This window comes from Schistocerca gregaria, chromosome 11, assembly GCF_023897955.1.
Source record: "Schistocerca gregaria isolate iqSchGreg1 chromosome 11, iqSchGreg1.2, whole genome shotgun sequence".
NCBI classification, from domain to species: domain Eukaryota; kingdom Metazoa; phylum Arthropoda; class Insecta; order Orthoptera; family Acrididae; genus Schistocerca; species Schistocerca gregaria.
This window is the reverse complement of record NC_064930.1, coordinates 92,718,567-92,746,309: the sequence shown is the minus strand read 5'-3', so window position 1 is coordinate 92,746,309 and position 27,743 is coordinate 92,718,567. Positions and strand designations below refer to the sequence as shown.

The 27,743-nt window shown below is 46.7% G+C and overlaps 1 protein-coding gene across 1 annotated transcript in view; it reads left to right on the top strand.

The window, feature by feature from the left end:
- The window catches only part of LOC126294954 (uncharacterized), a 607,599-nt gene that overhangs the window by 295,045 nt on the left and 284,811 nt on the right, over window positions 1-27,743 (top strand). Inside the window, exon 11 of the mRNA XM_049987174.1 lies at window positions 3,436-3,531. Within this exon, the coding sequence (XP_049843131.1) occupies window positions 3,436-3,531 (96 nt within the window). The remainder of the gene's footprint in view (window positions 1-3,435; window positions 3,532-27,743) is intronic.

Sequence of the window (27,743 nt, the reverse complement as noted above, 5' to 3'; positions counted from 1 at the left end):
CAACAAAAGTGTTGACAGCTACTAACCAACTAATAAAAAAGTCTTCTATTCCTGCAGCAGATAAAGAAGATCTTTGTAAAACGGAAGCATTCCCTCCTAGATTATATGGGTTACCTAAGGTACATAAACAAGATGTCCCTCTTAGGCCGATTTTGAGTGCTATAGGATCCCCTACTCAAGAGTTGGCTAGATATCTTGCCTCATTGCTACAACCGTTTATCGGAAAGACTGATCATCATATTAAGAACTCCATGCACTTCATCGAAAAACTGAAGGGGATTACTATAAGCCCCAGTGATATCCTTGTTAGCTTTGATGTTGTATCCTTGTTTACTATGGTTCCGGTGAACGAAACTCTGGCTTACATATCTGACATATTTCCTACTGATATAGTAGCCTTGTTCCGGCACTGCCTATCTACGACTTATTTCCAGTATAATAATGAGTTCTATGAACAAATTGATGGAGTGGCTATGGGTAGCCCCCTAAGTCCAGTCGCTGCTAATATTTTTATGGAATTTTTTGAGCAATAGGCACTTCAGTCAGCCAGAAAAAGTCCTTTGAAGTGGTATCGGTATGTGGACGATACTTTTGTGATATGGAATCACGGAGAAGAGCAACTGAACGAATTTCTGAAGCATTTGAACAGCATTAATTCAAAAATTCAATTTACCATGGAGACAGAGAGTAATGGACAGATTAATTTTCTGGACGTTTCAGTAATTAAAGGAGCAGATGGTACTCTTGGTCACAAAGTATACAGAAAAGATACGCATACCGACCGTTATCTTCATAAGAGTTCAAATCATCATCCCAGGCAGAAGAGAGGTGTCATCAAAACACTGGTGGACAGGGCCAATAGAATTTGTGAGCCAGCGTATTTACAAGAGGAACTAAATCATTTGCGGACAGTTTTTCGGAAAAATGGATATACTGATAAGGAGATAGATCGTGCACTCCACCCTAGAAAGAAAATGTCCGAAAACATGCAAAAACAACAGCCTTCAGCAGGGAAAGTTTTTCTTCCTTACATCCATAATATTACGGACCGTATCGGAAAAGTGCTAGCCAAGTTTAGAATTGAAACAATCTACAGACCAACTAAGAAGATTAGTGAATGTTTAAGATCGGCGAAGGATGCACGACACCCTTTAGCTACTCCGGGTGTTTACAAAATTCCGTGTAGTTGTGGGAAAGTTTACATTGGAACAACTAAAAGAAGTATCAATACTCGCCTGACTGAACACAAGAGGAACTGCCGATTGGGACACACGGATAAGTCAGCTGTAGCAGAACATGTTTTCGAAGACGGAGACCATGAGATAAAATTTAGCGAGACAAGCGTGCTAGCTAAGACATCGCATTATCATACACGTATGTATAGAGAGGCGATAGAGATTTTTAAACGCCACAATAATTTTAACAAGAAAGAAGAAGGTTTGAAGTTAGATAAAATATGGCGATCAACCTTGCATCAAAGATGTGGCAATCGATTACCTTCGATCGAGAGTAATGACGCCAGTCAGCGATAGTTTTACTGTTGACATCGCGTGACGAGTGGTGGTGCCCTCTACCCGCTCTATATATACAGGACCTCCGCGGCTTGGTAGCCAGTCGTAGACTTGCCTCGGAAGATGTTGTCCGCAGCTGGCAACGAAACGTCAGGGAGAAGAAGTTCTACTGTTCGACCATGGCCTCTCAGCCCGGAAGTTTTAACTACTGGAAGCAGTTAATTCCATAAATTGTCTGGGAGTACGCATTAGGAGTGATTTAAAATGGAATGTTCATATAAAGTTGATCGTCGGTAAAGCAGATGCCAGACTAAGATTCATTGGAAGAATCCTAAGGAAATGCAATCCGACAACAAAGGAAGTAGGTTATAGTACGCTTGTTCGCCCACTGCTTGAATACTGCTCCGAAGTGTGGGATCCGCACCAGATAGGATTGATAGAAGAGATAGAGAAGATCCAACGGAGAGCAGCGCGCTTCGTTACAGGATCATTTAGTAATCGCGAAAGCGTCACGGAGATGATAGATAAACTCCAGTGGAAGACTCTGCAGGAGAGACGCTCAGTAGCTCGGTACGGGTTTTTGTTAAAGTTTCGAGAACATACCTTCACCAAAGAGTCAAGCAGTATATATTGCTCCCTCCTACGCATCTCTCGCGAAGAGACCATGAGGATAAAATCAGAGAGATTAGAGCCCACACAGAGGCATACCGACAATCCTTCTTTCCACGTACAATACGATACTAGAATAGAAGGGAGAACCGATAGAGGTACTCAGGGTACCCTCCGCCACACACCGTCAGGTGGCTTGCGGAGTATGGATGTAGATGTAGATGTAGAGCGGCTGCTCGTAAGCCACACATCATGCTGGTAAAAGCCAAACGACGCCTCGCTTGATGTAAGGAGCGTTAATTTGGAAATTTGTGGTAAGGTCCAATGGGACGAAATTGCTAACGTCATCGGTCCTTAGGCTTGCACACTACTACTTAATCTAATTTGAACTAACTTACGCTAAGGACAACACACACACCTATGCCCAAGGGAGGACTGGAGCCTCCGTCGGGGCGAGGCGCGTGAACTGTGGCACTGGAAGATTTAACAACCGAAAAACGTTGTGTGGAGTGACGAATCACGGTACACAATGTGGTGGCTGGGTGTGGGTATGGCGAATGCCCGGCGAACGTCATCTACCAGCGTGTGTAGTGCCAACACTAAAATTCTGAGGCGGTGGTGTTATGCTGTGGTCGTGTTTTTCATGGAGGGGGCCCACACAGCTTCATGTTTTGCGTGGCACTATCACAGCACAGGGCTACATTGATTTTTAAGCGCCTGCTTGCTCCCCACTGTTGAAGAGCAATTCGGGTATGGCGATTGCATCTTCCAACACGATCGAGCACCTGTTCATAATGCACAGCCTCTAACGGAGTGGTTACACGACAATAACATCCCTGTAATGGACTGGCCTGCACAGAGTCCTGACCTTAATGCTATAGAACACCTTTGGGATGTTTCGGAACGCCAAATTCGTGCCAGGCCTCACTGACCGACATCGGTACCTCTGCTCAGCGCAGCACTCCGTGAAGAATGGGCTGCCATTCCCCGAGAAACGTTCCGGCACCTGACTGAACGTATTCCTGCGAGAGTGGAAGCTGTCATCAAGGCTAAGGGTGGGCGAACACCATACTGAATTCCAACGTTACCAATGGAGGGCGCCACGAACTTGTAAGTCATTTTCAGCCAAGTGTCCGGATACTTTGATCATATAGTGGAAGTCTTCCTGAGTGGGACATGTCGCCAAACTGATCGAAACCCTTTCTCGCTCCATGAAGTTTGTGGACAATACATCAAACTTGCTGGAACCACTATCTTCGAAATCAGTTAAAAGTACTCAGCCCAATGTAAGTAGTGTTTTGTAATCTTTCCACAGGGCCAGTGGCAAGCTGCCGCAACGGTGGTGTCAGGAGCCTCGCAACCAGATCGTGTATCTGCCCACAAGGATTCACTGGCGTCTACTGTGAGGAAGGTAGGAATATTTTAAAGTTATTCTTAGTGTATCGTTTCACTGATAATCCGAGTGTGTGTTTGTGTTATTGTGTGTGTGTGTGTGTGTGTGTGTGTGTGTTTATGTGTGTGTGTGTATGTGTCTTACAATTACTTTGGTCTGGATTGAATGGTACGGCTTTAGAGTGTTTATCAAGTGCTGGCTGACTTTGTGAATCCCATAATTCAATACAGTTTCCTTGCTATTTACTTTCAGCTCCTATACTTTCATTTCCAGTTGGGCATTCTGGCGACCAAGCTTGCGAGACGGTAGACTAGTATGTTGTACGTAAATCTAACATACTCAACAATGTCAGGCATACCTACTGCAAGACTACTAACAGTTTTTACACAGTTACACCACTTTCTTTCTTTTTGCAATTTTTGTTTCATCAATGGAAGTTGTTTGCTGGTGTCTTAACACACGTATGAGTGCTACCTTCAAGCTCTTGCCTCTACATGGTGTTTGGAAATTCCTCTCACAAAATTCAAGGGCTTGTATAGGGCAGTGACTACATAATATTTTGAACAGGAACCCACGTCTGGGAAGGTACCGTTTCCGTTCTAAGACGGTGTAAATTCAAATGTTTAACTCAGCCACTTCTGAATGAGCAACTGAATCGGGCGTGACATGGTACAGTTATTATCTGAGAATTAGAAAGGAAACATAAGGGAACATCCATTATCGCTTAAGTACATTTGTCTGTGTAACACTTACACATTACATGTTAACATTATCCGAAAGCCAACAAAAGAACCCAGCACATTGTAAACACACAACATTACTGATGCATTACAACAGCAGCTCGATGTGGCGACCACCAACGTTGCTTCTGACACTGCACACATCACCGTCTACGCTGTTGCATGCCAGCATAACCAGCTCTGCGACTTTTCTCTTTCCCTCAGCAGACGCAGACACCATACACATATGTACTGAAACTGTCGTAGAACGCAAACGGTACGTTCCCGGACGTGGGTGGTTGGTTGGTGGTTAGTGTTTAACGTCCCGTCGACAACGAGGTCATTAGAGACGGAGCGCAAGCTCGGGTTAGGGAAGGATTGGGAAGGAAATCGGCCGTGCCCTTTCAAAGGGACCATCCCGGGACGTGGGCTGTCATTCAGAATGCAGCGTCATTCTAAATGATGGACCCATTTTCAGGACTTCCCATTTATTCAAGTACAAATCCAAAATGAACAAGCCTGATACCAATGAAAAGAGGAAGTTTCAAGGTATTTTTTCATTACGTTTGATGTCAGTAGAGTAGATTTAATAATTCTCAATAGTTTATAATTAATTAGTTTTTAATAATTATTTAATAGTTAGAAATGTGATAAATGCTATAAACGTTCAATGTGGCCACCATTGGCTGTACGGTAACCAAACTCGTCCCACACACGCTTAAGCGTATCTGCTGTTGCTGAGTGCACGGCAGCAGTGATCCTGTTCCACACATCATTCAGAGTGTTCGGTAGAGGCGGGATGTAAACAGCTTCCTTCGCATAACCTCGTAAGAAATAGTCGCAGGCTGTGAGATCAGGAGATCTCAGTGGTCAGAGGTGCAGAGCCAGGTCATCGAGTCCCCTGCGACCGATCCAACACTGAGAAAGGGAGTCGTTCAGAAAGCCTCGTACATCACGGCGCCAATGCGGTGGATCTCGATTTTATCGGAAAATGAAGTCCTCGGAGTCTTGCACAACTTGAGAGAACACCCATTGTTCCAACACGTCCCAGCATGTGCTTGCCATTTCAGTTCTTTCTGCAAACAAAAATGGTCCATAAACTGGCTAAGGCACAGGACACTTCAGTCTCTTTCTTGTTGCAATGGTGAACGTGGATTCTTCCATACCCCATATGCTAACATTGTGCCTGTTGGCTTTTCCACTAAGGTGGAACGTCGTTTTATCTCTAAAAATTACGGCCCTACTGCTGCACGAGCTCCACCAGCCGCTTCTGAAACCATCACCACCCGCCCGCCGCTGCTAACCAAAACCTTTGAAACTTTCTCTTTTGATTGGTATAAAGCTTGTGTGGTAATTGGTACTGTCAATAGTGACCAGGAATGGGCAATGCCATACATAGTAGTACTCTATCTTGAAGTCGCAGGAGACCTAAATTGCCGATTTTTTGAAGTTGAGTGGAGGAGAAATGAGTGGGGTACAGGTGTTTGTGATCAGAGGATAAGGCGGGATGCAAGTCCGATTAGTTCTGGTGTTCAGGTGTTTACAGGCGAGTCAAAAAAAAATGGTTCAAATGGTTCTGAGCACTATGGGACTTAACAGCTGTGGTCATCAGTCCCCTAGAACTTAGAACTACTTAAACCTAACTGACCTAAGGACGTCACACACATCCATGCCCGAGGCAGGATTCGAACCTGCGACCGTAGCACTCACGCGGTTCCAGGCAGGTGAGTCAGAAGATGGATTTAGAGACACTGCTGGACAGTTAAATCAAGCTGAAAGGGCAGTAAGAAGAAGCATAGTTATGAGGCTTGTGCTGCTTGGAGAACAGTGAGATTTTGAGGGTTTTTCACAGTTCAAGACGGTGACCTGCAGAGACGATCATGTTGTGAATGGATGTCAAAGTGGAGAGTAAAGGGAGGGGCATTGCTTTAGGTGTGAAAAGGTCATGTGTTGAGGACCAACAATGTTTTGGATCTTTGGTGAAGTACTTGTTTTATGTAATGCGAAATAATAGGTACATTCAGTTCTGCTTGTGATGTGTTGCTGAAGTAGTGGAAACAGGGAGCCAGGGGTGGGGCAATAGTATTTGTGCATTCACAGATTGTAGGAAATGGTGAGTAATCAATATGTGAGTCATCATAAATGAAGAAGATGTTGGAGATGTGGGTTGCAACGTGATCAGCTTTGTTTAGGTTGTCAGGTATTGGTTGATGTTGTGGAAGAGTGGACAGTGAGTCAATGGAATGTTTTCCCAACTTGGGAGGGTTAATGGGGAGTGTGCCACTGAATCTAGTAGATTTCTGGCGCCAGTGGCGATATTCTTTGAATTTAATGAGTCATGTGTCCTCGGAATCTTTCACGACGGCATACGTGAACAAAAAGGTTCTCGGTTTTCCAGCCGCGTCAGTTCGAATAAAATCCTCGAGCTTCCGATGGCCATCTCCGCCATCGTCGTCAGGAGTTTACTGACCGCCGGGGCTGCTACGGTTTCTCACTTATAAAGGCATGATGACATCATCAGCAGCCAATCAGGTCGATCCAATGTGACGCGCGCGCTTAAGTCGACCCGGGCAGCTGGGGGAGCTTTTGCCAGAAGCAGCCCTGGTGACGTCAGGGGCAGGCGACACGTCTGAAAATTGCGCGCATCTGTCTCTGCTTTCTTCGATGTCCAACGCCCGTCCACATGCCCTGCTGAGTGTGTACCCCTGGTCTCTGTTTTAACGAATATCGGCCGCTTCCTTCATAAGGGAGTCGCAATATGTAGACGCATAAGCCAACACTTTTGTATTTTTGAACTGTATTTTATGTCCATTTTCAAGGGAATGGCCGACTTGTCAAGCTCCCTTTGTTACTACTGTGTTTCTGTACATGTCAGTGGTGTGGTATCCTAGTTATGAGTCCCTAGGAAGGAATGGTATGAGTGATGGAATTGTTGGGGGGATGGCATAGCTTATGAGGTGACGAGGATACATGATATCTGTGGGAATGTCGGCTGATATAGCATCTGAAAAGAACTGTAAGAAGGGTGGGGTGGGATCAATGTAATCAGGTAGGTGGCAGATTCTCTGTGGCTTCCAGTATGCATATCTGTGGATTCCGGGTAGACATTTCTCTTGATGTGGCAGTATTCTTCGATAACACTTCGACAGAGGTTGGGATCTGGTGCCTGGGCTAGAGGCAGTGTGTAGGCGATGGTGAGCTAAACAGGTAGGTGTCCACTTTAAAATGGATTGGGGACTGCTGCAGTGAGGCGTCCAAGGAGGTTGAGAGAAGCCAGGAGACAACTAGAGTAGTGTCCTAAGAGTAGGTGCACTGGGGAGTCGAGAGAATGTCCCCTTGGACACGGTATTTAACCGAATGCTGGAATCAAGCAGAGGATCTGTTGCAGATGTTGAGTCAGTAGCAATAACACAGGTTGGAAACGTTTGGACAATATGGATGAAGAAGTCACAGGAAATGGGGTAAGTAGGTGGATTTACGTAGTGTTACAGATACCTGTTAAGGGTTTGAGGAAGATAGTAAGGATAAGATATTCAGTGGGAGTATTTCATAAGGGCTGTGGTCAAACAGGGTTTTTCTTCTGGTGACCGATTGCAACTTCACTTTTTGCCACTAGAAGGCGATTATCTGAATGTCCACAGTACAGGGAAAGATTCGGATTGTCTGACAGGTTTTGTATAAGGATTCGTTAAATAGGAAGCCATGGATTTTGTATTGGGATGGAGAGTGTATGAAGGGGACTTTCCTTTTTAGAGGGGAGTGGCTGTTATGGAATAGAATGTTGTAGTGCAATCACTCCATGATAAGGGATATGGAGTGGTTGACATGGATGGTGAATACAAGGAGTTTAAATTAAGATGTCAGGGTGGATGAGGACGAAGTGGAACTGGCTGTAACCCCCCGGTGTGGCCGAGCGGTTCTAGGCGCTACAGTCTGGAACCGCGCGACCGCTATGGTCGCAGGTTCGAATCCTGCCTCGGGCATGGTTGTGTATGATGTCCTTAGGTTAGTTAGGTTTAAGTAGTTCTAAGTTCTAGGGGACTGATGACCTCAGATGTTGAGTCCCATAGTGCTCAGAGCCATTTTCTTGGAACTGGTTGTGGAGGTAAGTGGATTGGGTGCTGAGATGGAGAGATCACTGTGGGAAATGTCTGGGAGGGTATGTGGGGTAATGTTTTGGAGGACAATCATCATGAATTTTATGACGTCTTCAGGCATGAGGGGTTTGGTAAGTTCGGACCTGGCTTTGCATTTCACGGAATAGGAGAGATGGGTGTTAAGGCATAGCTCAAAGACGTTAGACACAGGTAATGTAACAGCAGCAGGGAGGGCTGCTTTACGCTCTCTCAGAGGCGATCCTGTCATTGTCGTTTTACTTTCGGACAAAGGCAATGCCACCTTTGTTTTGAACAAACAGGATTAGGTACCAAAGATGCAATGTTTATTATCTAACAGCATATTGCAGGGTCGATGGTGACCCCACGAAAAGTGTTGAGAGCAATACGAACAGACTGCTGAAGAAAAATGGTTTGTCGTGGGACACCTTCAAGAGTCCTAACGCCTATAGCGCTGTTCCCCCTAGGTTATATGGTCTTGCGAAAGTACACAAGGAACGAGATCCTTTCCGTCATATAGTGAGCAATATCGGCTCTCCGTCATCTCGTGTAGCCAAGCATCTTGCTTCTCTGTTGAGCCCACAAGCTGATTTTTTTACGTCGTTTGGAGGGACTGCGGTTGAATGACTGATATTTTAGTAAGTTTTGAAGTGATCTCTCTCTTTCCCTCGTGTTCCTCTGTCTGATTCGTTGTGGTTAATTGAGGTTAGGTTTGGTGTTGAATTATCTAACCTGTTTCGACAAGTGTTGACATCCACAACTTTTTTTTAATTCAATGACCAGTATTACGAGCACACAGATGAAGTTTCCATGGTTAGCCCGTTGTCCCCTGTAATTGCAAATTTGTTTATGGAAGACTTCAAGCAACGTGCATTGGAGTCCGCGCCTTTGACACCCGCCCGCTCCTACAGATATGTTGATAATACTTCTGTAGTTTGGCCTCGTGGTAGGGAGACTTTGAATGCCCTTTTAGGCCTTCCGAACTTGATCCACCCGAAGATCCACTTTACGACGGAGGTGGAAGAGGATGGTTGCCTTCCCATTCTTGACGTTTTGGTTAGGAGGAAGGTTAATGGACCATTGCGACATGCAGTTTACCGGAAACCTACTCACACTGACTTGTATTTACAGGCTGATAGTTCTCACCTCACTGCTCAGCGTGAAGGGGTACTTCGTACCTTGGTACACGGGGCACATGTTATTTCCGGCACTGAGACTTTTCCAGCTGTTCTGGCCCATCGTGAAACTACATTTCATCGAAATGGTTATAGTGGAAGACAGATTGAAGGTGCGTTGCGCTATCGACCAGCTGTGCATCGGGTGACTGATGATAATACCGAGTCGACACCTAAGTCTACTGCCTTTCTCCCTTTCGCAGGAAGCACTTCCATCAAGACGGAAGTACGATGCGAAATGTGTTTCTTCCGACCTCCATCTAAAATAAGAGTGCTTTTAGGTTCTGTTAAGGGTGATCCTGGTTAGCGTAAGGCATTCCTTGTAGCTGTGGCATGGAATACTTTGCTCGGGCTATCAGAACAGTGGAGGACCGATGTACCGATCATAAACGGCACGCACGATTACAGCCGCCAGTTGGATCTACTATTGCCGTACATTGTTTTGATACTGGTCATCCTGTGCGATATGACGACACCGAGATATTGCCGTGCACGGCCAGCTGTTGGGGCTGTGTTATCAAGGAGGCTGCTGAGATTAAATTAACGAGCAACCTTGCAAACGGGGATAGAGGCGTTTGTTGAAACTGTGCTTGGAATCCTGCTCTCTACCTTGTCAAAAAACACAGGAACAGAGTCACCGCTACCTCGCTTCCCATTTCGTAGTCTTTCACTATCGATACCTCTGGTTATCTTTCGTGGCAATAGTGTTCAATGTCTGTGCGTGTTACCTCTCCTGAAATTACTCCAAGAACAGAGGTTTAAAATTTGTTTGTACACCGCCTGTCGGTTTCAGTTTGTGCCTTGAAAAAAGCGGGGTGTAGTCCACTACCGCCGAAATATCGGCGGTCGCTATAAATTCTACCTGGCTGAATTCCCGTAAGTTGTTTGAAAATTGTATACGCCAGGAGAAACTCAGATCCACAAAATAAACTTACATTTAGTTAGTGCACTTTATGAAGCACACACCGTTAGCGAGCGAGTACCTTGATGACAAGCATGATATACGACACACGCTATCGTACCCTTCTTTTCTCGAATTGTTCGTTAAACTATCGACTGCCTATTCTACTGCATTCTACTAGGAGGGATTTGAACATTTAGCTCGGCCTCGAATCGTATTTTCAGTCTGCAGCGCAGTGTGCGCTGATATGAAACTTCCTGGGAGATTAAAACTGTGTGCCCGACCGAGACTCGAACTCGGGACCTTTGCCTTTCGCGGGCAAGTGCTCTACCAACTGCAGAGTGAAAATCTCATTGTGGAAACATCCCCCAGGCTGTGGCTAAGCCATGTCTCCTCTATATCCTTTCTTTCAGGAGTGCTAGTTCTGCAAGGTTCGCAGGAGAGCTTCTGTAAAGTTTGGAAGGTAGGAGACGAGGTACTGGCAGAAGTAAAGCTGTGAGTACAGGGCGTGAGTCGTGCTTCGGTAGCTCAGTTGGTAGAGCACTTGCCCGCGAAAGGCAAAGGTCCTGAGTTCGAGCTTGGCCTTAATACGATCGATGGAACTGGCAATACAAGTAACAGAAAAAGATATCGTTGAGTACGTGTGGCGAAATTGGTCAAAAAGTGACGTTTCCTGATTGTTATCTCTCTGCTTCATTTAACGATTAATTCCAATTGGAAGTATAGTTTTTATTATTTCAGAGTTAATAGCGCAAGTGTAAAAGTACTCTATCTCCGGAACTACTCGCTCCAAAAGATTGTGGTTTACAGGTACTCATTCCTTGAATTCATGTTCATGTTAAGAGGTTGGATGCAGTGTGTAAAATGAAACAGCGACATTACATATGCGTTTTGTGGAGACTCTAAATGGCAAAAAGGAAGGCTTACAGACGAAAACGTTGATGAACTCCAGCAATATTGTGGAATGGCAGTAAGAAACAGTACATGTGACCTACAAGGGATGAATAGAGTAGTGTGGGCTACATTCTCCCTCAGATCATCCCCTGATGACACACCTATACATGGTCTGTGCCCACCTCGTGCTGATGTATAGTGCAAGTACCGCAAATCTCAGGCAGCTGGTACAGAGGAACACTTTTGGCACAAAAATAGCATACTATCTGCAGTGATGAAAGCTAGGCAGTTAACTCTTCGTGACGTTCTTTCCAAATATCTGTTTTGTCGAACGCAAAACGCGAATGAGTCTTTCAATAACGTCATTTCGAACCGCATACAAAAAATGTCTTTGTAGGAATGACAACTCTACGCTTGCGTGCTTGTGACGCTGTGATATCGTTTAACAGTGATAATGAGAGAAGAATTAGGGTACTACAGCAACTCGGTATCACTTCAGGCTTCCAACGAATGGACTGACTTAGAATCACGAAAGCCCAGCGTGAGTGAAACTGTAGTTACAAAAGAATTCAGATCCCTATCTGTCAAAGGTTCTGAAATAATGGGTCATCAGTATTGCAGATTTAACGTTGTAGGTATGGTATGTACACACTCCCATTAACACTTCAAAACACGCATGTTGAACATCAATAAAATACACGTCGAAGTATAATGGAGAGATACAGAGACAGGTGGCCGGGGTAAAATACAGGAAGCGAAAGGCTATTTACAATTTGTACAGAAACCAGATGGCAGTTACAAGAGTCGAGGGACATGAAAGGGAAGCGTTGGTTAGGAAGGGAGTGGGAGAGGGTTGTAGCCTACCCCGACCTTATTCAATCTGTATAGTGAACAAGCAGTAAAGGAAACAAAAGAAAAATTTGGAGTATTAATTAAAATCCATGGAGAATAAATTAAAACTTTGAGGTTCGCCGATGACATTGTAGTTATGTCAGAGACAGCAAAGGACTTGGAAGATCAGTTCAATGGGATGGATAGTACCTTTAAACGAGGTTATGATGAACATCAACAAAATCAAAACGAGGATAATGGAATGTAGTCGAATTAAGTCGGGTGATGCTGAGGGAATTAGATTAGGAAATGAGACACTTAAAGTAGTAAAGGAATTTTGCTATTTGGGGAGCAAAACAACTGATGATGTTTGAAGTAGAGAGGATATAAAATGTAGACTGGCAATGGCAAGGAAAGCATTTCTGAAGGAGAGATATTTGTTAACATCGAGTATACATTTAAGTGTTAGGAAGTCGTTTATGAAAGTATTTGTATCGAGTGTGTGTATGGAAGTGAAACGTGGATGGTAAATAGTTTAGACAAGAAGAGAATAGAAGCTTTTGAAATGTGGTGCTACAGAAGAATGCTGAAGGTTAGATGGGTAGATCACATAACTAATGAGGAGGTATTGAATAGAATTGGCAGAAGAGGAGTTTGTGGCACATCTTGACAAGAAGAAGAGACCGGTTGGTAGGACATGTTCTGAGGCATCAAGGGATCACGAATTTAGTACTGGAGGGCAGCGTGGAGGGTAAAAATCGTAGAGGGAGACCGAGAGATGAATACACTAAGCAGATTCAGAAGGATGTAGGTTGCAGTAGGTACTGGGAGATGAAGAAGCTTGCACAGGATAGAGCAGCATGGAGGGCTGCATCAGACCAGTTTCAGGAGTGAAGACCACCACAACAACAACAAGAACACAGAGACAGGAATTCGAAAGTGAAAGTAAAGTAGATTTCCGTTCATTGTGGGCGGTGGAAAGTGAAGTCGAGTTTGGTACGACTCTACCAGTCTTGTACACGGGCCTCCTACAAGCCCATAAACGCTTCATTCTGTACAACATCACACCCAAATCTCTGCTACTAGGGTTGGCGGTTATTGATGAGACAACAAGTTTTCGCTTAAATTGTTTTTTTTTTTCAAATGCCAGTTTAACCTGCTAAACCTGTTGAAAATAACCGGTTTCTCAGATAGCCGATTTTCGATTTTTTTGTTCTCATTATTTCGTGTAACAAATCTAGAAATCGAAGAAAGACTGAAGAATTTTAACACACTGACGCTCAAGGTACAAAGGCAAAATGTTAAATCAAAGCGGAAAAAAGGCTTACTTGATCTGCTGTCCTTCTATCAAAAAAAATCACCGGCATTTTGCTACTGGTTCTAATTTTTTGAAAGTATTCTCTTACTGAGTCTAATTTTTTGAAACTCTTCTCAAACATCATACTACTATTGGAGCATTACGAACAGTCAGTGCTGAAGGGCGGAAACTGGGGAGAAGCCTCTACTGGAGTGTTAATTTGTCCACTGTCATGGGCTACAATCAGATGGAGACATGTTGTAAAGACACAGGCAGCAGAGCAGCTACTCTCTATTTCCACTGTATACTATCAATGAATTGTTCATAATTTTTTAATTTATTAGTGTAACCGCGATTTCCTTCCTCTTTTATTATTTCATAGACATGGCAGGCAAATCTCTAATCTCCCAAAGCAAATGAAGCCACTGTACTCGACTCCTACATACCTTGTAAATACAAAAATACTTCCAGACTAGGGTTGGTGGCATTCTACAATAAAACGGATGTTCGCCGATAACAGCGAGAAACTACGGTATAGACCTTCTGGTATGATAAAAAAAATTAGGTTAAATATATTTCAATTCTTTCAGTTTAAATCTGTGTTTCATACTAGAATGCCGTGTTCCCAGTTTGGCACAGCTTTGCCACAGGAAACACGAAAACGGTCGAAGACGTCCGTCTTCTGGTCGGCTCCTATTCGTTGTCAGAAGGAGGCAAGTTTTTGATTACGCAAAGGCTTCTATTATTTGGAAAAGAACAACCCGGATCTCTTTACGTTATCAGTATGATATTCATAATTACTTAAGGGACCTTTAACAGTGAACAGTAAAAAAAATGCATTTTCAAATGAAATCATTAATAAATGGGGCAGCTATGAGTTGTATAGAAGACAAGGGGCGGCAGTATTCTCTGCTGTAGTAAAGGCTGTTTGATATTTACAAAAATAATATGACACGGAGGTTAAAAAAAACACAAAGGAAAAGAACAGAATAAGAAATCTGCTAAACACTAAATATATTCAAACAATTCTCACCAGTAAATTAGGGCTTATTTATAAACAGTATAACTTATATAAGTACTTTTCTAACTGTATGGTGCGATCAGATTTCAGCCTGTCCTGTGCTAGCTCCTTGGTTCACGGTTTTGTCACAAATTACAGTCATTACTTTCCTCCTTCGTTGAAGAAAATTCTTGCACTGTTCAACACGTCTATAACAATAACTTGCCGATTTATAGTTTCGAACGTAAATTACTTGAATTTTATTAATTAATAATGTTGTCTGCACGCTGGCAAGACCGCTCACTTTTATAGCTTAAAGTCGACCTTCTTTACGTTTTCCCATTACAAGCAGAAGTACATTAAAATCTGAAGATCTACCAAAGTTTTTTACTGTCGTCTTTTATTTAGATCGAAGCAGAACGTCAGTTCAGCTTCTGTTAAAATGTTTCTTTCACTACGCAATCGATGCATTAGCGTTCGTGCTAGATGCGCATCTTCACAGTTCGTAAATCATATAAAACAAATGTCTTTCAAACAAGAGGTCTTATTTCATAAGTTGATCATTTAATAGACAGATAGGTGAATGTCTTTCCAAGGATACTCACAATATTGCAACCTGGTCAAGGACGTAAGGGGGGTGGGGGGGGGGGGTTGGCGACTTTGTTAAAGAGGCTCTTAAAAAGCTCTTTCATTTTACTCTGAAAAGTCATTTATTTATTTATTAATTATATGTAATAATTCCTTTGAGAGGTATTCATACAACTGGTACTTGGTCTCATAATCTGCGCAAGAAAAACTTTTGTTAAAAAAAAATGATTCAAATGGCTCTGAGCACTATGCGACTTAACTTCTGAGGTCATCAGTCGCCTAGAACTTAGAACTACTTAAACCTAACTAAGGACATCGCGCACATGCATGCCCGAGGCAAGATTCGAACCTGCGACCAGAGCGGTCGCTCGGCTTCAAGACTGTAGCACCTAGAACCGCACGGCCACTCCTGCCAGCTTTTGCTAAAAATGTATTAGATCTGACTACAGGATATCTTCAAACGAATAAAATTTTGAATCAGTGTATTGCTTCTTTGCTAACAAAACGCAGTTCAGAAGGGAAAGGCCTCAGACACGGCCCACGCATTTGGCTCGAATTTCGCAAATGGCTTGTGTACAACTTAAAACGAAGGAAGGACTAAGATACACTCCTGGAAATGGAAAAAAGAACACATTGACACCGGTGTGGCAGACCCACCATACTTGCTCCGGACACTGCGAGAGGGCTGTACAAGCAATGATCACACGCACGGCAAAGCGGACACACCAGGAACCGCGGTGTTGGCCGTCGAATGGCGCTAGCTGCGGCATTTGTGCACCGCCGCCGTCAGTGTCAGCCAGTTTCCCGTGGCATACGGAGCTCCATCGCAGTCTTTAACACTGGTAGCATGCCGCGACAGCGTGGACGTGAACCGTATGTGCAGTTGACGGACTTTGAGCGAGGGCGTATAGTGGGCATGCGGAAGGCCGGGTGGACGTACCGCCGAATTGCTCAATACGTGGGGCGTGAGGTCTCCACAGTACATCGATGTTGTCGCCAGTGGTCGGCGGAAGGTCCACGTGCCCGTCGACATGGGACCGGACCGCAGCGACGCACGGATGCACGCCAAGACCGTAGGATCCTACGCAGTGCCGTAGGGGACCGCACCGCCACTTACCAGCAAATTAGGGACAGTGTTGCTCCTGAGGTATCGGCGAGGACCATTCGCAACCGTCTCCATGAAGCTGGGCTACGGTCCCGCACACCGTTAGGCCGTCTTCCGCTCACGCCCCAACATCGTGCAGCCCGCCTCCAGTGGTGTCGCGACAGGCGTGAATGGAGGCACGAATGGAGACGTGTCGTTCTCAGCGATGAGAGTCGCTTCTGCCTTGGTGCCAATGATGGTCGTATGCGGTTTGGCGCCGTGCAGGTAAGCGCCACAATCAGGACTGCATACGACCGAGGCACACAGGGCCAACACACGGCATCATGGTGTGGGGAGCGATCTCCTACACTGGCCGTACACCTCTGGTGATCGTCGAGGGGACACTGAATAGTGAACGGTACATCCAAACCGTCATCGAACCCATCGTTCTACCATTCCTAGACCGGAAAGGGAACTTGCTGTTCCAACAGGACAATGCACGTCCGCATGTATCCCGTGCCACCCAACGTGCTCTAGAAGGTGTAAGTCAACTACCCTGGCCAGCAAGATCTCCGGATCTGTCCCCCATTGAGCATGTTTGGGACTGGATGAAGCGTCGTCTCAGGCGGTCTGCACGTTCAGCACGAACGCTGGTCCAACTGAGGCGCCAGGTGGAAATGGCATGGCAAGCCGTTCCACAGGACTACATCCAGCATCTCTACGATCGTCTCCATGGGAGAATAGCAGCCTGCATTGCTGCGAAAGGTGGATATACACTGTACTAGTGCCGACATTGTGCATGCTCTGTTGCCTGTGTCTATGTGCCTATGGTTCTGTCAGTGTGATCATGTGATGTATCTGACCCCAGGAATGTGTCAATAAAGTTTCCCCTTCCTGGGACAATGAATTCACGGTGTTCTTATTTCAATTTTCAGGAGTGTATTTTGCATGCACTACCCCGCCCCCACCCCTCCCCTCTCTTGCAACGCCTCTCCCCCCCCCCCCCCAAAGGTTGTGACGAACAATCGACTGAAAATTGGCGGGATCGATAAGCCGGCGCGGTAGTTCAGCGTGTTCGGTGAGAGAGCTGGCTGCTCTGTGTAACAAGAGCTGAGTGAAGTGTCAACGGATGCCATGTGGCGTTCCCTACGATCCAATACAAGGAACAATAATGTTTCCTGCTTATGTCGATGTAACTAGTTTTTGTTTGTTGTGCCAAATCTTTCAGTTGCATTATCTGAATTACGGACGATGTACACCCTTCGAACGGAGCTGAAACATAGTTGGGAGCCTATCACAGACGGCGGCAAGCGGGAAGTTACGGACGCTACGTTTTCGTTTGTAAAAGTGTTGCAAGGGAGATGTATTATCAATGGACTTCCCGAAGCAGGCAGTTCTGTTTCTCGGCGTTCTAGATTGATAGGAGCGGCTATCGTCGAGCGATTTTTGGAGCAGACGGACGAAATGACTTTTCTTGATGTTGAAGAACTGTAGCATGAAAACGAAGCAGTGGAAGGTATCACGACTAGTGAATCGCTTTGGAAATGTCCACGTCGCAGGCAATCTGTGCTTCACCAGTTCCCGACGAGTAGTACGAACCGGTTACTAAACGGCTGAAGTACGGCACTATACCTCTTGAAGTAAAAGTAAAGGCGCTAGCGCTGGCCAGGAATCATCCGAACTGGAACTTACAAACACTGCAAAAGAACAGACCAACAGCAGCCCTGAAAAGGAAGAAGGACTGAAAATTGTGCGAAAATGATATTGTTAAATGAGGGACAAGATACGACAAATACCAGTCCATAAATAAGTGGACATAACGACCGATATCTCGAATCTCTTTGTCGTAACGAGATTGTAACAACGGGAATAGTGACAAACTGCCTATTGGCTTCTGTCTCGGGTTCTTCGGCCAACGTTCATCTAATGATTTTTCTGACGTTTCGCCAGCACGAGCGGCTGGCATTGTCAAAGCTTCTCCCTGAAATTGCCGGTGGTAAACTAGAGCCGAGCTCGCGGCCGCAGACTATAGGTGCCTGGCGCACCAACGTCCGTCGCAGGTAGCGAGAGGAGAACCGCACCTGTCCCAACCTGCAATGTCGCTTATGCTCTTTGATCCTGGTGTTGATGGATCGTCCAGTCATTCCGGCGATCTGACCTGAAGGTCAACGGATCCTGGCTTCCCGTACTGCAGCGAACGTCCGTCGCAGGTAGCGAGAGGAGAACCGCACCTGCCCCAACCTGCAATGTCGCTTATGCTCTTTGATCCTGGTGTTGATGGATCGTCCAGTCATTCCGGCCATCTGACCTGAAGGTCAACGGATCCTGGCTTCCCGTACTGCAGCGAACGTCCGTCGCAGGTAGCGAGAGGAGAACCGCACCTGTCCCAACCTGCAATGTCGCTTATGCTCTTTGATCCTGGTGTTGATGGATCGTCCAGTCATTCCGGCGATCTGACCTGAAGGTCAACGGATCCTGGCTTCCCGTACTGCAGCGAACGTCCGTCGCAGGTAGCGAGAGGAGAACCGCACCTGTCCCAACCTGCAATGTCGCTTATGCTCTTTGATCCTGGTGTTGATGGATCGTCCAGTCATTCCGGCGATCTGACCTGAAGGTCAACGGATCCTGGCTTCCCGTACTGCAGCGAACGTCCGTCGCAGGTAGCGAGAGGAGAACCGCACCTGCCCCAACCTGCAATGTCGCTTATGCTCTTTGATCCTGGTGTTGATGGATCGTCCAGTCATTCCGGCGATCTGACCTGAAGATCAACGGATCCTGGCTTCCCGTACTGCAGCGAACGTCCGTCGCAGGTAGCGAGAGGAGAACCGCACCTGTCCCAACCTGCAATGTCGCTTATGCTCTTTGATCCTGGTGTTGATGGATCGTCCAGTCATTCCGGCGATCTGACCTGAAGGTCAACGGATCCTGGCTTCCCGTACTGCAGCGAACGTCCGTCGCAGGTAGCGAGAGGAGAACCGCACCTGCCCCAACCTGCAATGTCGCTTATGCTCTTTGATCCTGGTGTTGATGGATCGTCCAGTCATTCCGGCCATCTGACCTGAAGGTCAACGGATCCTGGCTTCCCGTACTGCAGCGAACGTCCGTCGCAGGTAGCGAGAGGAGAACCGCACCTGTCCCAACCTGCAATGTCGCTTATGCTCTTTGATCCTGGTGTTGATGGATCGTCCAGTCATTCCGGCGATCTGACCTGAAGGTCAACGGATCCTGGCTTCCCGTACTGCAGCGAACGTCCGTCGCAGGTAGCGAGAGGAGAACCGCACCTGTCCCAACCTGCAATGTCGCTTATGCTCTTTGATCCTGGTGTTGATGGATCGTCCAGTCATTCCGGCGATCTGACCTGAAGGTCAACGGATCCTGGCTTCCCGTACTGCAGCGAACGTCCGTCGCAGGTAGCGAGAGGAGAACCGCACCTGCCCCAACCTGCAATGTCGCTTATGCTCTTTGATCCTGGTGTTGATGGATCGTCCAGTCATTCCGGCCATCTGACCTGAAGGTCAACGGATCCTGGCTTCCCGTACTGCAGCGAACGTCCGTCGCAGGTAGCGAGAGGAGAACCGCACCTGCCCCAACCTGCAATGTCGCTTATGCTCTTTGATCCTGGTGTTGATGGATCGTCCAGTCATTCCGGCCATCTGACCTGAAGGTCAACGGATCCTGGCTTCCCGTACTGCAGCGAACGTCCGTCGCAGGTAGCGAGAGGAGAACCGCACCTGTCCCAAACTGCAATGTCGCTTATGCTCTTTGATCCTGGTGTTGATGGATCGTCCAGTCATTCCGGCCATCTGACCTGAAGGTCAACGGATCCTGGCTTCCCGTACTGCAGCGAACGTCCGTCGCAGGTAGCGAGAGGAGAACCGCACCTGCCCCAACCTGCAATGTCGCTTATGCTCTTTGATCCTGGTGTTGATGAATCGTTCAGTCATTCCGGCGATCTGACCTGAAGGTCAACGGATCCTGGCTTCCCGTACTGCAGCGAACGTCCGTCGCAGGTAGCGAGAGGAGAACCGCACCGGAGATGAACGTGGAGAATCCCTCGCACATTGGAGCGCCAGGTACATATAGTATGCAGCCGCGAGCTCTGCTCCAGTTCACCACCGGCAACGCAGGGTGAAGCTTTGACAATGCCAGCCACTCGTGCTGGCGAAACGTCAGTAAAATCATTAGATGAACGTCGGCCGCAGAACCCGAGACAGAAGTCAACAAGTGGCCTCGAAAGCCTTAACAGTTTTGTATAACGGGAATACTCCAGGAGTGGAGTGCAGGTGCAGCGCTTCGGTAAACGACCGACAATGATTTTACGTTTGCTGCATCATTATCTTGGACAAGGAATTTCAAATTAGAATTAAAAAAATCGTCAGCGACACGTCTCTAAACAGATCTCCCACAAGAAGGTAGAAAATATAGATGATATACAGAAGGGGGCTGATGTTTTGATCATGGCGTCGCTTATGACCGGTTTCAATCGAGATTACGTGATCGACACGAATCAAACAGGATGCGAGTATCGGGTGAATATTCGACGCACGTTATCGCATAAGGGCGAAGAACGGATCCCTGACACATATGGTAGTAAAGAAAAAAGACTAACGCATTCGTACACAGCCTCTGGAAAAGTATGGCCTCAGGTTTTCCTGTGTTTAGAGGAAAAAAAGGTTTGAGAAATTTATTTGTCTACCTTTTTATCATTCCCTATTGATTTTCTTAGCTTATTAACCGTCCTATCCATGTCAATTGATACATGGAAATATACAAACGAGAAGGATAACATCCGCTACGTTGAGATTCAAACCCGGATTCTCCGCTTCAAACACAGTTACCTTAGCCGTTGCACTATTTTTTTTTATCATCTAATTTTGTTCGTTGCCTTTGTCTGGGGCGGACGTCCCATGTCACCCGTTCAAGTTCGTTGTTGATGGATTCACTCATTTTTCTTTCTTTTTTTTTTTAATGGCAGAGGGCAGCTAACCCTCCGATCGAAAACGCTGATCTACCGTGCCGGCTAGGTTTTCTTAAAATCGGGAAGATGTTGACCCAATATATCTTAGACTACCGTACTTCGTTTTAGGTCGTACACAACCGACCTGAGCCCAATCCGTTGGCCATGTCTGCGACCTTCCCCTAGTCAGTCTTCAAATACAAGTTTCACTTTCGAAGAGCAGGAGAGTCTTAATGTTGGGCTGAATAACTTATAAAGTAAAATAGGATCAAATAACTTTTAACAATAGCTGTCTTTCTCCTAGAACAAACTCCTATTTAAATTTACAACTTACTGAAACAAAGTCAGATTTTCTTCAGCACATCAAAGCATCCCAAGAGTTCCTTAATTCGAAAGAAAATTTTATTAAATATCTTCCATGACATTAAAATGGTCAGTTTCCTTGAATGATCAACAACTTCTTTTAAATTATTATTCCAAATGTCAACTTGAAGCTAAATCAAATTTATTTAGAAACTAAAACGTAGTACACAGATTGTACGAGCTACAGTTTTGGGGTCTTAACGTTGAGTCATGTGTTACTCTCAACTAGATTCTAATATATGAAATGTGATAAATCAGTTTGTATTTATCCATGACAACAGTCTCGGCCACTAATAACCTACGCTATGATCTCCGACATACGTTGTCGTTTGTATGACATTCATTTACACATATGCTAGAGTTGTGACGTCTGGCTTCACTGCTGCAAGCATATTACGAATGAGACATTTCACAGTAGAAAATCATCCTTGTAGTAAAACTTAGACATAATATTGGGTGCAGAAAAATTGTATCAGCAAATTTTAGCCCTCGATAGCTGATGCCTGTAGGAATCAAAATTACTTATGTTGTGTAGGTCGACAACGCACAAGTTTTAAATAATGGAAACTTAGCGCCAACCGCTCCGATTGCCGCGGGATTGCCCTGTTGCCTGATGTGGACAGCGCAGGACCACGAATGTGGTGTATCACGTTGGGCCAGAAAAAATGGTTGAAATGGCTCTGCGCACTATGGGACTAATCATCTGAGGTCATCCGTCCCCTAGAACTTAGAACTACTTAAACCTAACTAACCTAAGGACATCACACACATCCATGCACGAAGCAAGATTCGAGCCTGCGATCGTAGCGGTCGCGGGGTTCCAGACTGTAGCGCCTAGAACCGCTCGTCCACCCCTGGGCAGGTCACGTTGGGACAGTGATGGGACCATGGACGTTTGTATGCATGAACCGACAGCCATACGTTGGGACAGAAAAAGTGGTTGAAATGGCTCTGCGCACTATGGGACTAATCACCTGAGGTCATCCGTCCCCTAGAACTTAGAACTACTTAAACCTAACTAACCAAAGGACATCAAAGGACATGACACATCCATGCCCGAAGCAAGATTCGAGCCTTCGATCGTAGCAGTCGCGGGGTTCCACACTGTAGCGCCTAGAACCGCTCGTCCACCCCTGGGCAGGTCACATTGGGACAGTGATGGGACCATGGACGTTTGTATGCGTGAACCGACAGCCATACGTTGGGACAGAAAAAGTGGTTGAAATGGTTCTGCGCACTATGGGACTAATCATCTGAGGTCATCCGTCCCTTAGATCGTAGAACTACTTAAACCTAACTAACCACAGGACATCACACACATCCATGCCCGAAGCAAGATTCGAGCCTGCGATCGTAGCGGTGACGCGGTTCCAGACTGTAACGCCTAGAACCGATCGTCCACCCCTGGGCAGGTCACGTTGGGACAGTGATGGGACCATGGACGTTTGTATGCGTGAACCGACAGCCATACGTTGTGACAGAAAAAGTGGTTGAAATGGCTCTGCGCACTATGGGACTAATCATCTGAGGTCATCCGACCCCTAGAAATTTAGAACTACTTAAACCTAACTAACCAAAGGACATCAAAGGTCATCACACACATCCATGCCCGAAGCAAGATTCGAGCAGTCGATCGTAGCGGTCGCGCGGTTCCAGACTGTAGCGCCTAGAACCGCTCGTCCACCCCTGAGCAGCTCACGTTGGGACAGTGATGGGTCTGTGGACGTTTGTATGCGTGAACCGACAGCCATACGTTGGGACAGAAAAAGTGGTTGAAATGGCTCTGCGCACCATGGGACTAATCATCTGACGTCATCCGTCCCCTAGAACTTAGAACTACTTAAACCTAACTAACCAAAGGACATCACACACAGAAAAAGTGGTTGAGATGGCTCTGCGCACTATGGGACTAATCATCTGAGGTCATCCGACCCCTAGAATTTAGAACTACTTAAACCTAACTAACCAAAGGACATCAAAGGACATCAAACATCCATGCCGGAAGCAAGATTCGAGCATTCGATCGTAGCGGTCACGGGGTACCAGACTGTAGCGCCTAAAACCGCTCGTCCACCCCTGGGCAGGTCACGTTGGGACAGTGATGGGACCATGGACGTTTGTATGCGTGATCCGACAGCCATACGTTGGGACAGAAAAAGTGGTTGAAATGGCTCTGCGCACTATGCAACTTAACATCTGAGGTCATCGGACCCCTAGAACTTAGAACTACTTAAACCTAACTAACCAAAGGACATCACACACAGAAAAAGTGGTTGAGATGGCTCTGCGCACTATGGGACTAATCATCTGAGGTCATCCGACCCCTAGAATTTAGAACTACTTAAACCTAACTAACCAAAGGACATCAAAGGACATCACACATCCATGCTGGAAGCAAGATTCGAGCATTCGATCGTAGCGGTCACGGGGTACCAGACTGTAGCGCCTAAAACCGCTCGTCCACCCCTGGGCAGGTCACGTTGGGACAGTGGTGGGACCATGGACGTTCGTATGCGTGATCCGACAGCCATACGTTGGGACAGAAAAAGTGGTTGAAATGGCTCAGCGGACTATGGGACTAATCATCTGAGGTCATCCGTCCCCTAGAACGTAGAACTACTTAAACCTAACTAACCAAAGGTCATCACACACATCCATGCCCAAAGCAAGATTCGAGCCTGCGATCGTAGCGGTCGCGCAGTTCCACACTGTAACGCCTAGAACCGCTCGTCCACCCCTGGGCAGGTCACATTGGGACAGTGATGGGACCATGGACGTTTGTATGCGTGAACCGACAGCCATACGTTGGGACAGAAAAAGTGGTTGAAATGGCTCTGCGCACTATGGGACTAATCATCTGAGGTCATCCGACCCTTAGAATTTAGAACTACTTAAACATAACTAACCAAAGGACATCAAAGGACCTCACACATCCATGCCCGAAGCAAGATTCGAGCCTTCGATCGTAGCGGTCACGGGGTTCCAGACTGTAGCGCCAAGAACCGCTCGTCCACCCCTGGGCAGGTCACATTGGGACAGTGATGGGACCATGGACGTTTGTATGCGTGAACCGACAGCCATACGTTGGGACAGAAAAAGTGGTTGAAATGGCTCTGCGCACTATGCAACTTAACATCTGAGGTCATCCGACCCCTAGAACTTAGAACTACTTAAACCTAACTAACCAAAGGACTTCACACACATCAATGCCCGAAGCAAGATTCAAGCGTTCGATCGTAGCAGTCGCGGGGTTCCACACTGTAGCGCCTAGAACCGCTCGTCCACCCCTGGGCAGGTCACGTTGGGACAGTGATGGGACCATGGACGTTTGTATGCGTGATCCGACAGCCATACGTTGGGACAGAATAAGTGGTTGAAATGGCTCAGCGGACTATGGGACTAATCATCTGAGGTCATCCGTCCCCTAGAACGTAGAACTACTTAAACCTAACTAACCAAAAGACATCACACACATCCATGCCCGAAGCAAGATTAGAGCCTGCGATCGTAGCGGTCTCGCGGTTCCAGACTGTAGCGCCTAGAACCGCTCGTCCAGCCTGAGCAGCTCACGTTGGGACAGTGATGGGTCTGTGGACGTTTGTATGCGTGAACCGACAGCCATACGTTGGGACACAAGAAGTGGTTGAGATGGCTCTGCGCACTTTGGGACTAATCATCTGAGGTCATCCGACCCCTAGAATTTAGAACTACTTAAACCTAACTAACCAAAGGACATCAAAGGACATCACACATCCATGCCCGAAGCAAGATTCAAGCATTCGATTGTAGCGGTCTCAGGGTTCCAGACTGTAGCGCCTAGAACAGCTCGTCCACCCCTGGGCAGGTCACGTTGGGACAGTGATGGGACCATGGACGTTTGTATGCGTGAACCAACAGGCATACGTTGGGACAGAAAAAGTGGTTTAAATGGCTCTGCGCACTATGGGACTTAACATCTGAGGTCATCCGATCCCTAGAACTTAGAACTACTTGAACCTAACTAACCAAAGGACATCACACACATCCATGCCTGAAGCAAGATTCGAGCCTTTGATCGTAGCAGTCGCGGGGTTCCAGACTGTAGCGCCTAGAACCGCTCGTCCACCCCTGGGCAGGTCACGTTGGGACAGTGATGGGACCATGGACGTTTGTATGCGTGAACCGACAGCCATACGTTGGGAGAGAAAAAGTGGTTGAAATGGCTCTGCGGACTGTGGGACTAATCATCTTAGGTCATCCGTCCCCTATAACTTAGAAGTGCTTAAACCTAACTAACCAAAGGACATCACACACATCCATGCCTGAAGCAGGATTCGAGCCTTTGATCGTAGCGGTCGCGGGGTTCCAGACTGTAGCGCCTAGAACCGCTCGTCCACCCCTGGCCATCTCACGTTGGGACAGTGATGGGACCATGGACGTTTGTATGCGTGAACCGACAGCCATACGTTGGGGCAAAAAAAGTGGATGAAATGGCTCTGTGAACTATGGGACTAATCATCTGACGTCATCCGTCCCCTAGAACTTAGAACTACTTAAACCTAACTAACCAAAGGACATCACACACATCTATGCCCGAAGCAAGATTCGAGCCTGCGATCGTAGCGGTGACGCGGTTCCAGACTGTAGCGCCTAGAACCGTTCGTCCACCCCTGGGCAGGTCATGTTGGGACACTGATGGGACCATGGACGTTTGTATGCGTGAAACGACAGCCATACGTTGGGACAGAAGAAGTGGTTGAAACGGCTCTGCGCACTATGGAACTTAACATCTGAGGTCATCCGTCCCCTAGAACTTAGAACTACTTAAACCTAAGTAACCAAAGGACTTCACACACATCAATGCCCGAAGCAAGATTCAAGCCCTCGATCGTAGCAGTCGCGGGGTTCCACACTGTAGCGCCTAGAACCGCTCGTCCACCCCTGGGCAGGTCACATTGGGACAGTGATGGGACCATGGACGTTTGAATGCGTGAACCAACAGCCATACGTTGGGACAGTAAAAGTGGTTGAAATGGTTCTGCACACTATGGGACTAATCATCTGAGGTCATCCGTCCCCTAGAACTTAGAACTACTTAAACCTAACTAACCAAAGGACATCAAAGGACATGACACATCCATGCCTGAAGCAAGATTCGAGCCGTCGATCGTAGCGGTCGCGGGGTTCCAGACTGTAGCGCCTAGAACCGCTCATCCACCCCTGGGCAGGTCACGTTGGGACAGTGATGGGACCATGGACGTTTGTATGCGTGAACCGACAGCCATACGTTGGGACGGAAAATGTGGTTTAAATGGCTCTGCGCACTATGGGACTTATTATCTTAGGTCATCCGACCCCTAGAACTTAGAACTACTTAAACCTAACTAACCAAAGGACATCACAAATCCATGCCTTTAGCAAGATTCGAGCCTTTGATCGTAGCAGTCGCGGGGTTCCAGACTGTAGCGCCTAGAACCGCTCGTCCACCCCTGGGCAGCTCACGTTGGGACAGTGTTGGGACCATGGACATTTGTATGCGTGAACCGACAGCCATACGTTGGGACAGAAAAAGTGGTTGAAATGGCTCTGCACACTATTGGAGTAATCATCTGAGATCATCCGACCCCTATAACTTAGAACTACTTAAACCTAACTAACCGAAGGACATCACACACATCCATGCCTGAAGCAGGATTCGAGCCTTTGATCGTAGCGGTCGAGGGGTTCCAGACAGTAGCGCCTAGAACCGCTCGTCCACCCCTGGCCAGCTCACGTTGGGACAGTGATGGGACCATGGACGTTTGTATGCGTGAACCGACAGCCATACGTTGGGACAAAAAAAGTGGATGAAATGGCTCTGTGAACTATGGGACTAATCATCTGACGTCATCCGTCCCCTAGAACTTAGAACTACTTAAACCTAACTAACCAAAGGACATCACACACATCTATGCCCGAAGCAAGATTCGAGCCGGCGATCGTAGCGGTCGCGGGGTTCCAGACTGTAGCGCCTAGCACCGCTCGTCCACCCCTGGGCATGTCACGTTGGGACAGTGATGGGACCATGGACGTTTGTATGAGTGAACCGACAGCCATACGTTGGGACAGAAAAAGTGGTTGAAATTGCTCTGCGCACTATGGGACTAATCATCTGAGGTCATCCGTCTCCTAGAACTTAGAACTACTTAAATCTAACTAACCAAAGGACATCAAAGGACATGACACATCCATGCCCGAAGCAAGACTCGAGCAGTCGATCGTAGCGGTTGCGCGGTTCCAGACTGTAGCGCCTAGAACCGCTCGTCCACCCCTGAGCAGCTCACGTTG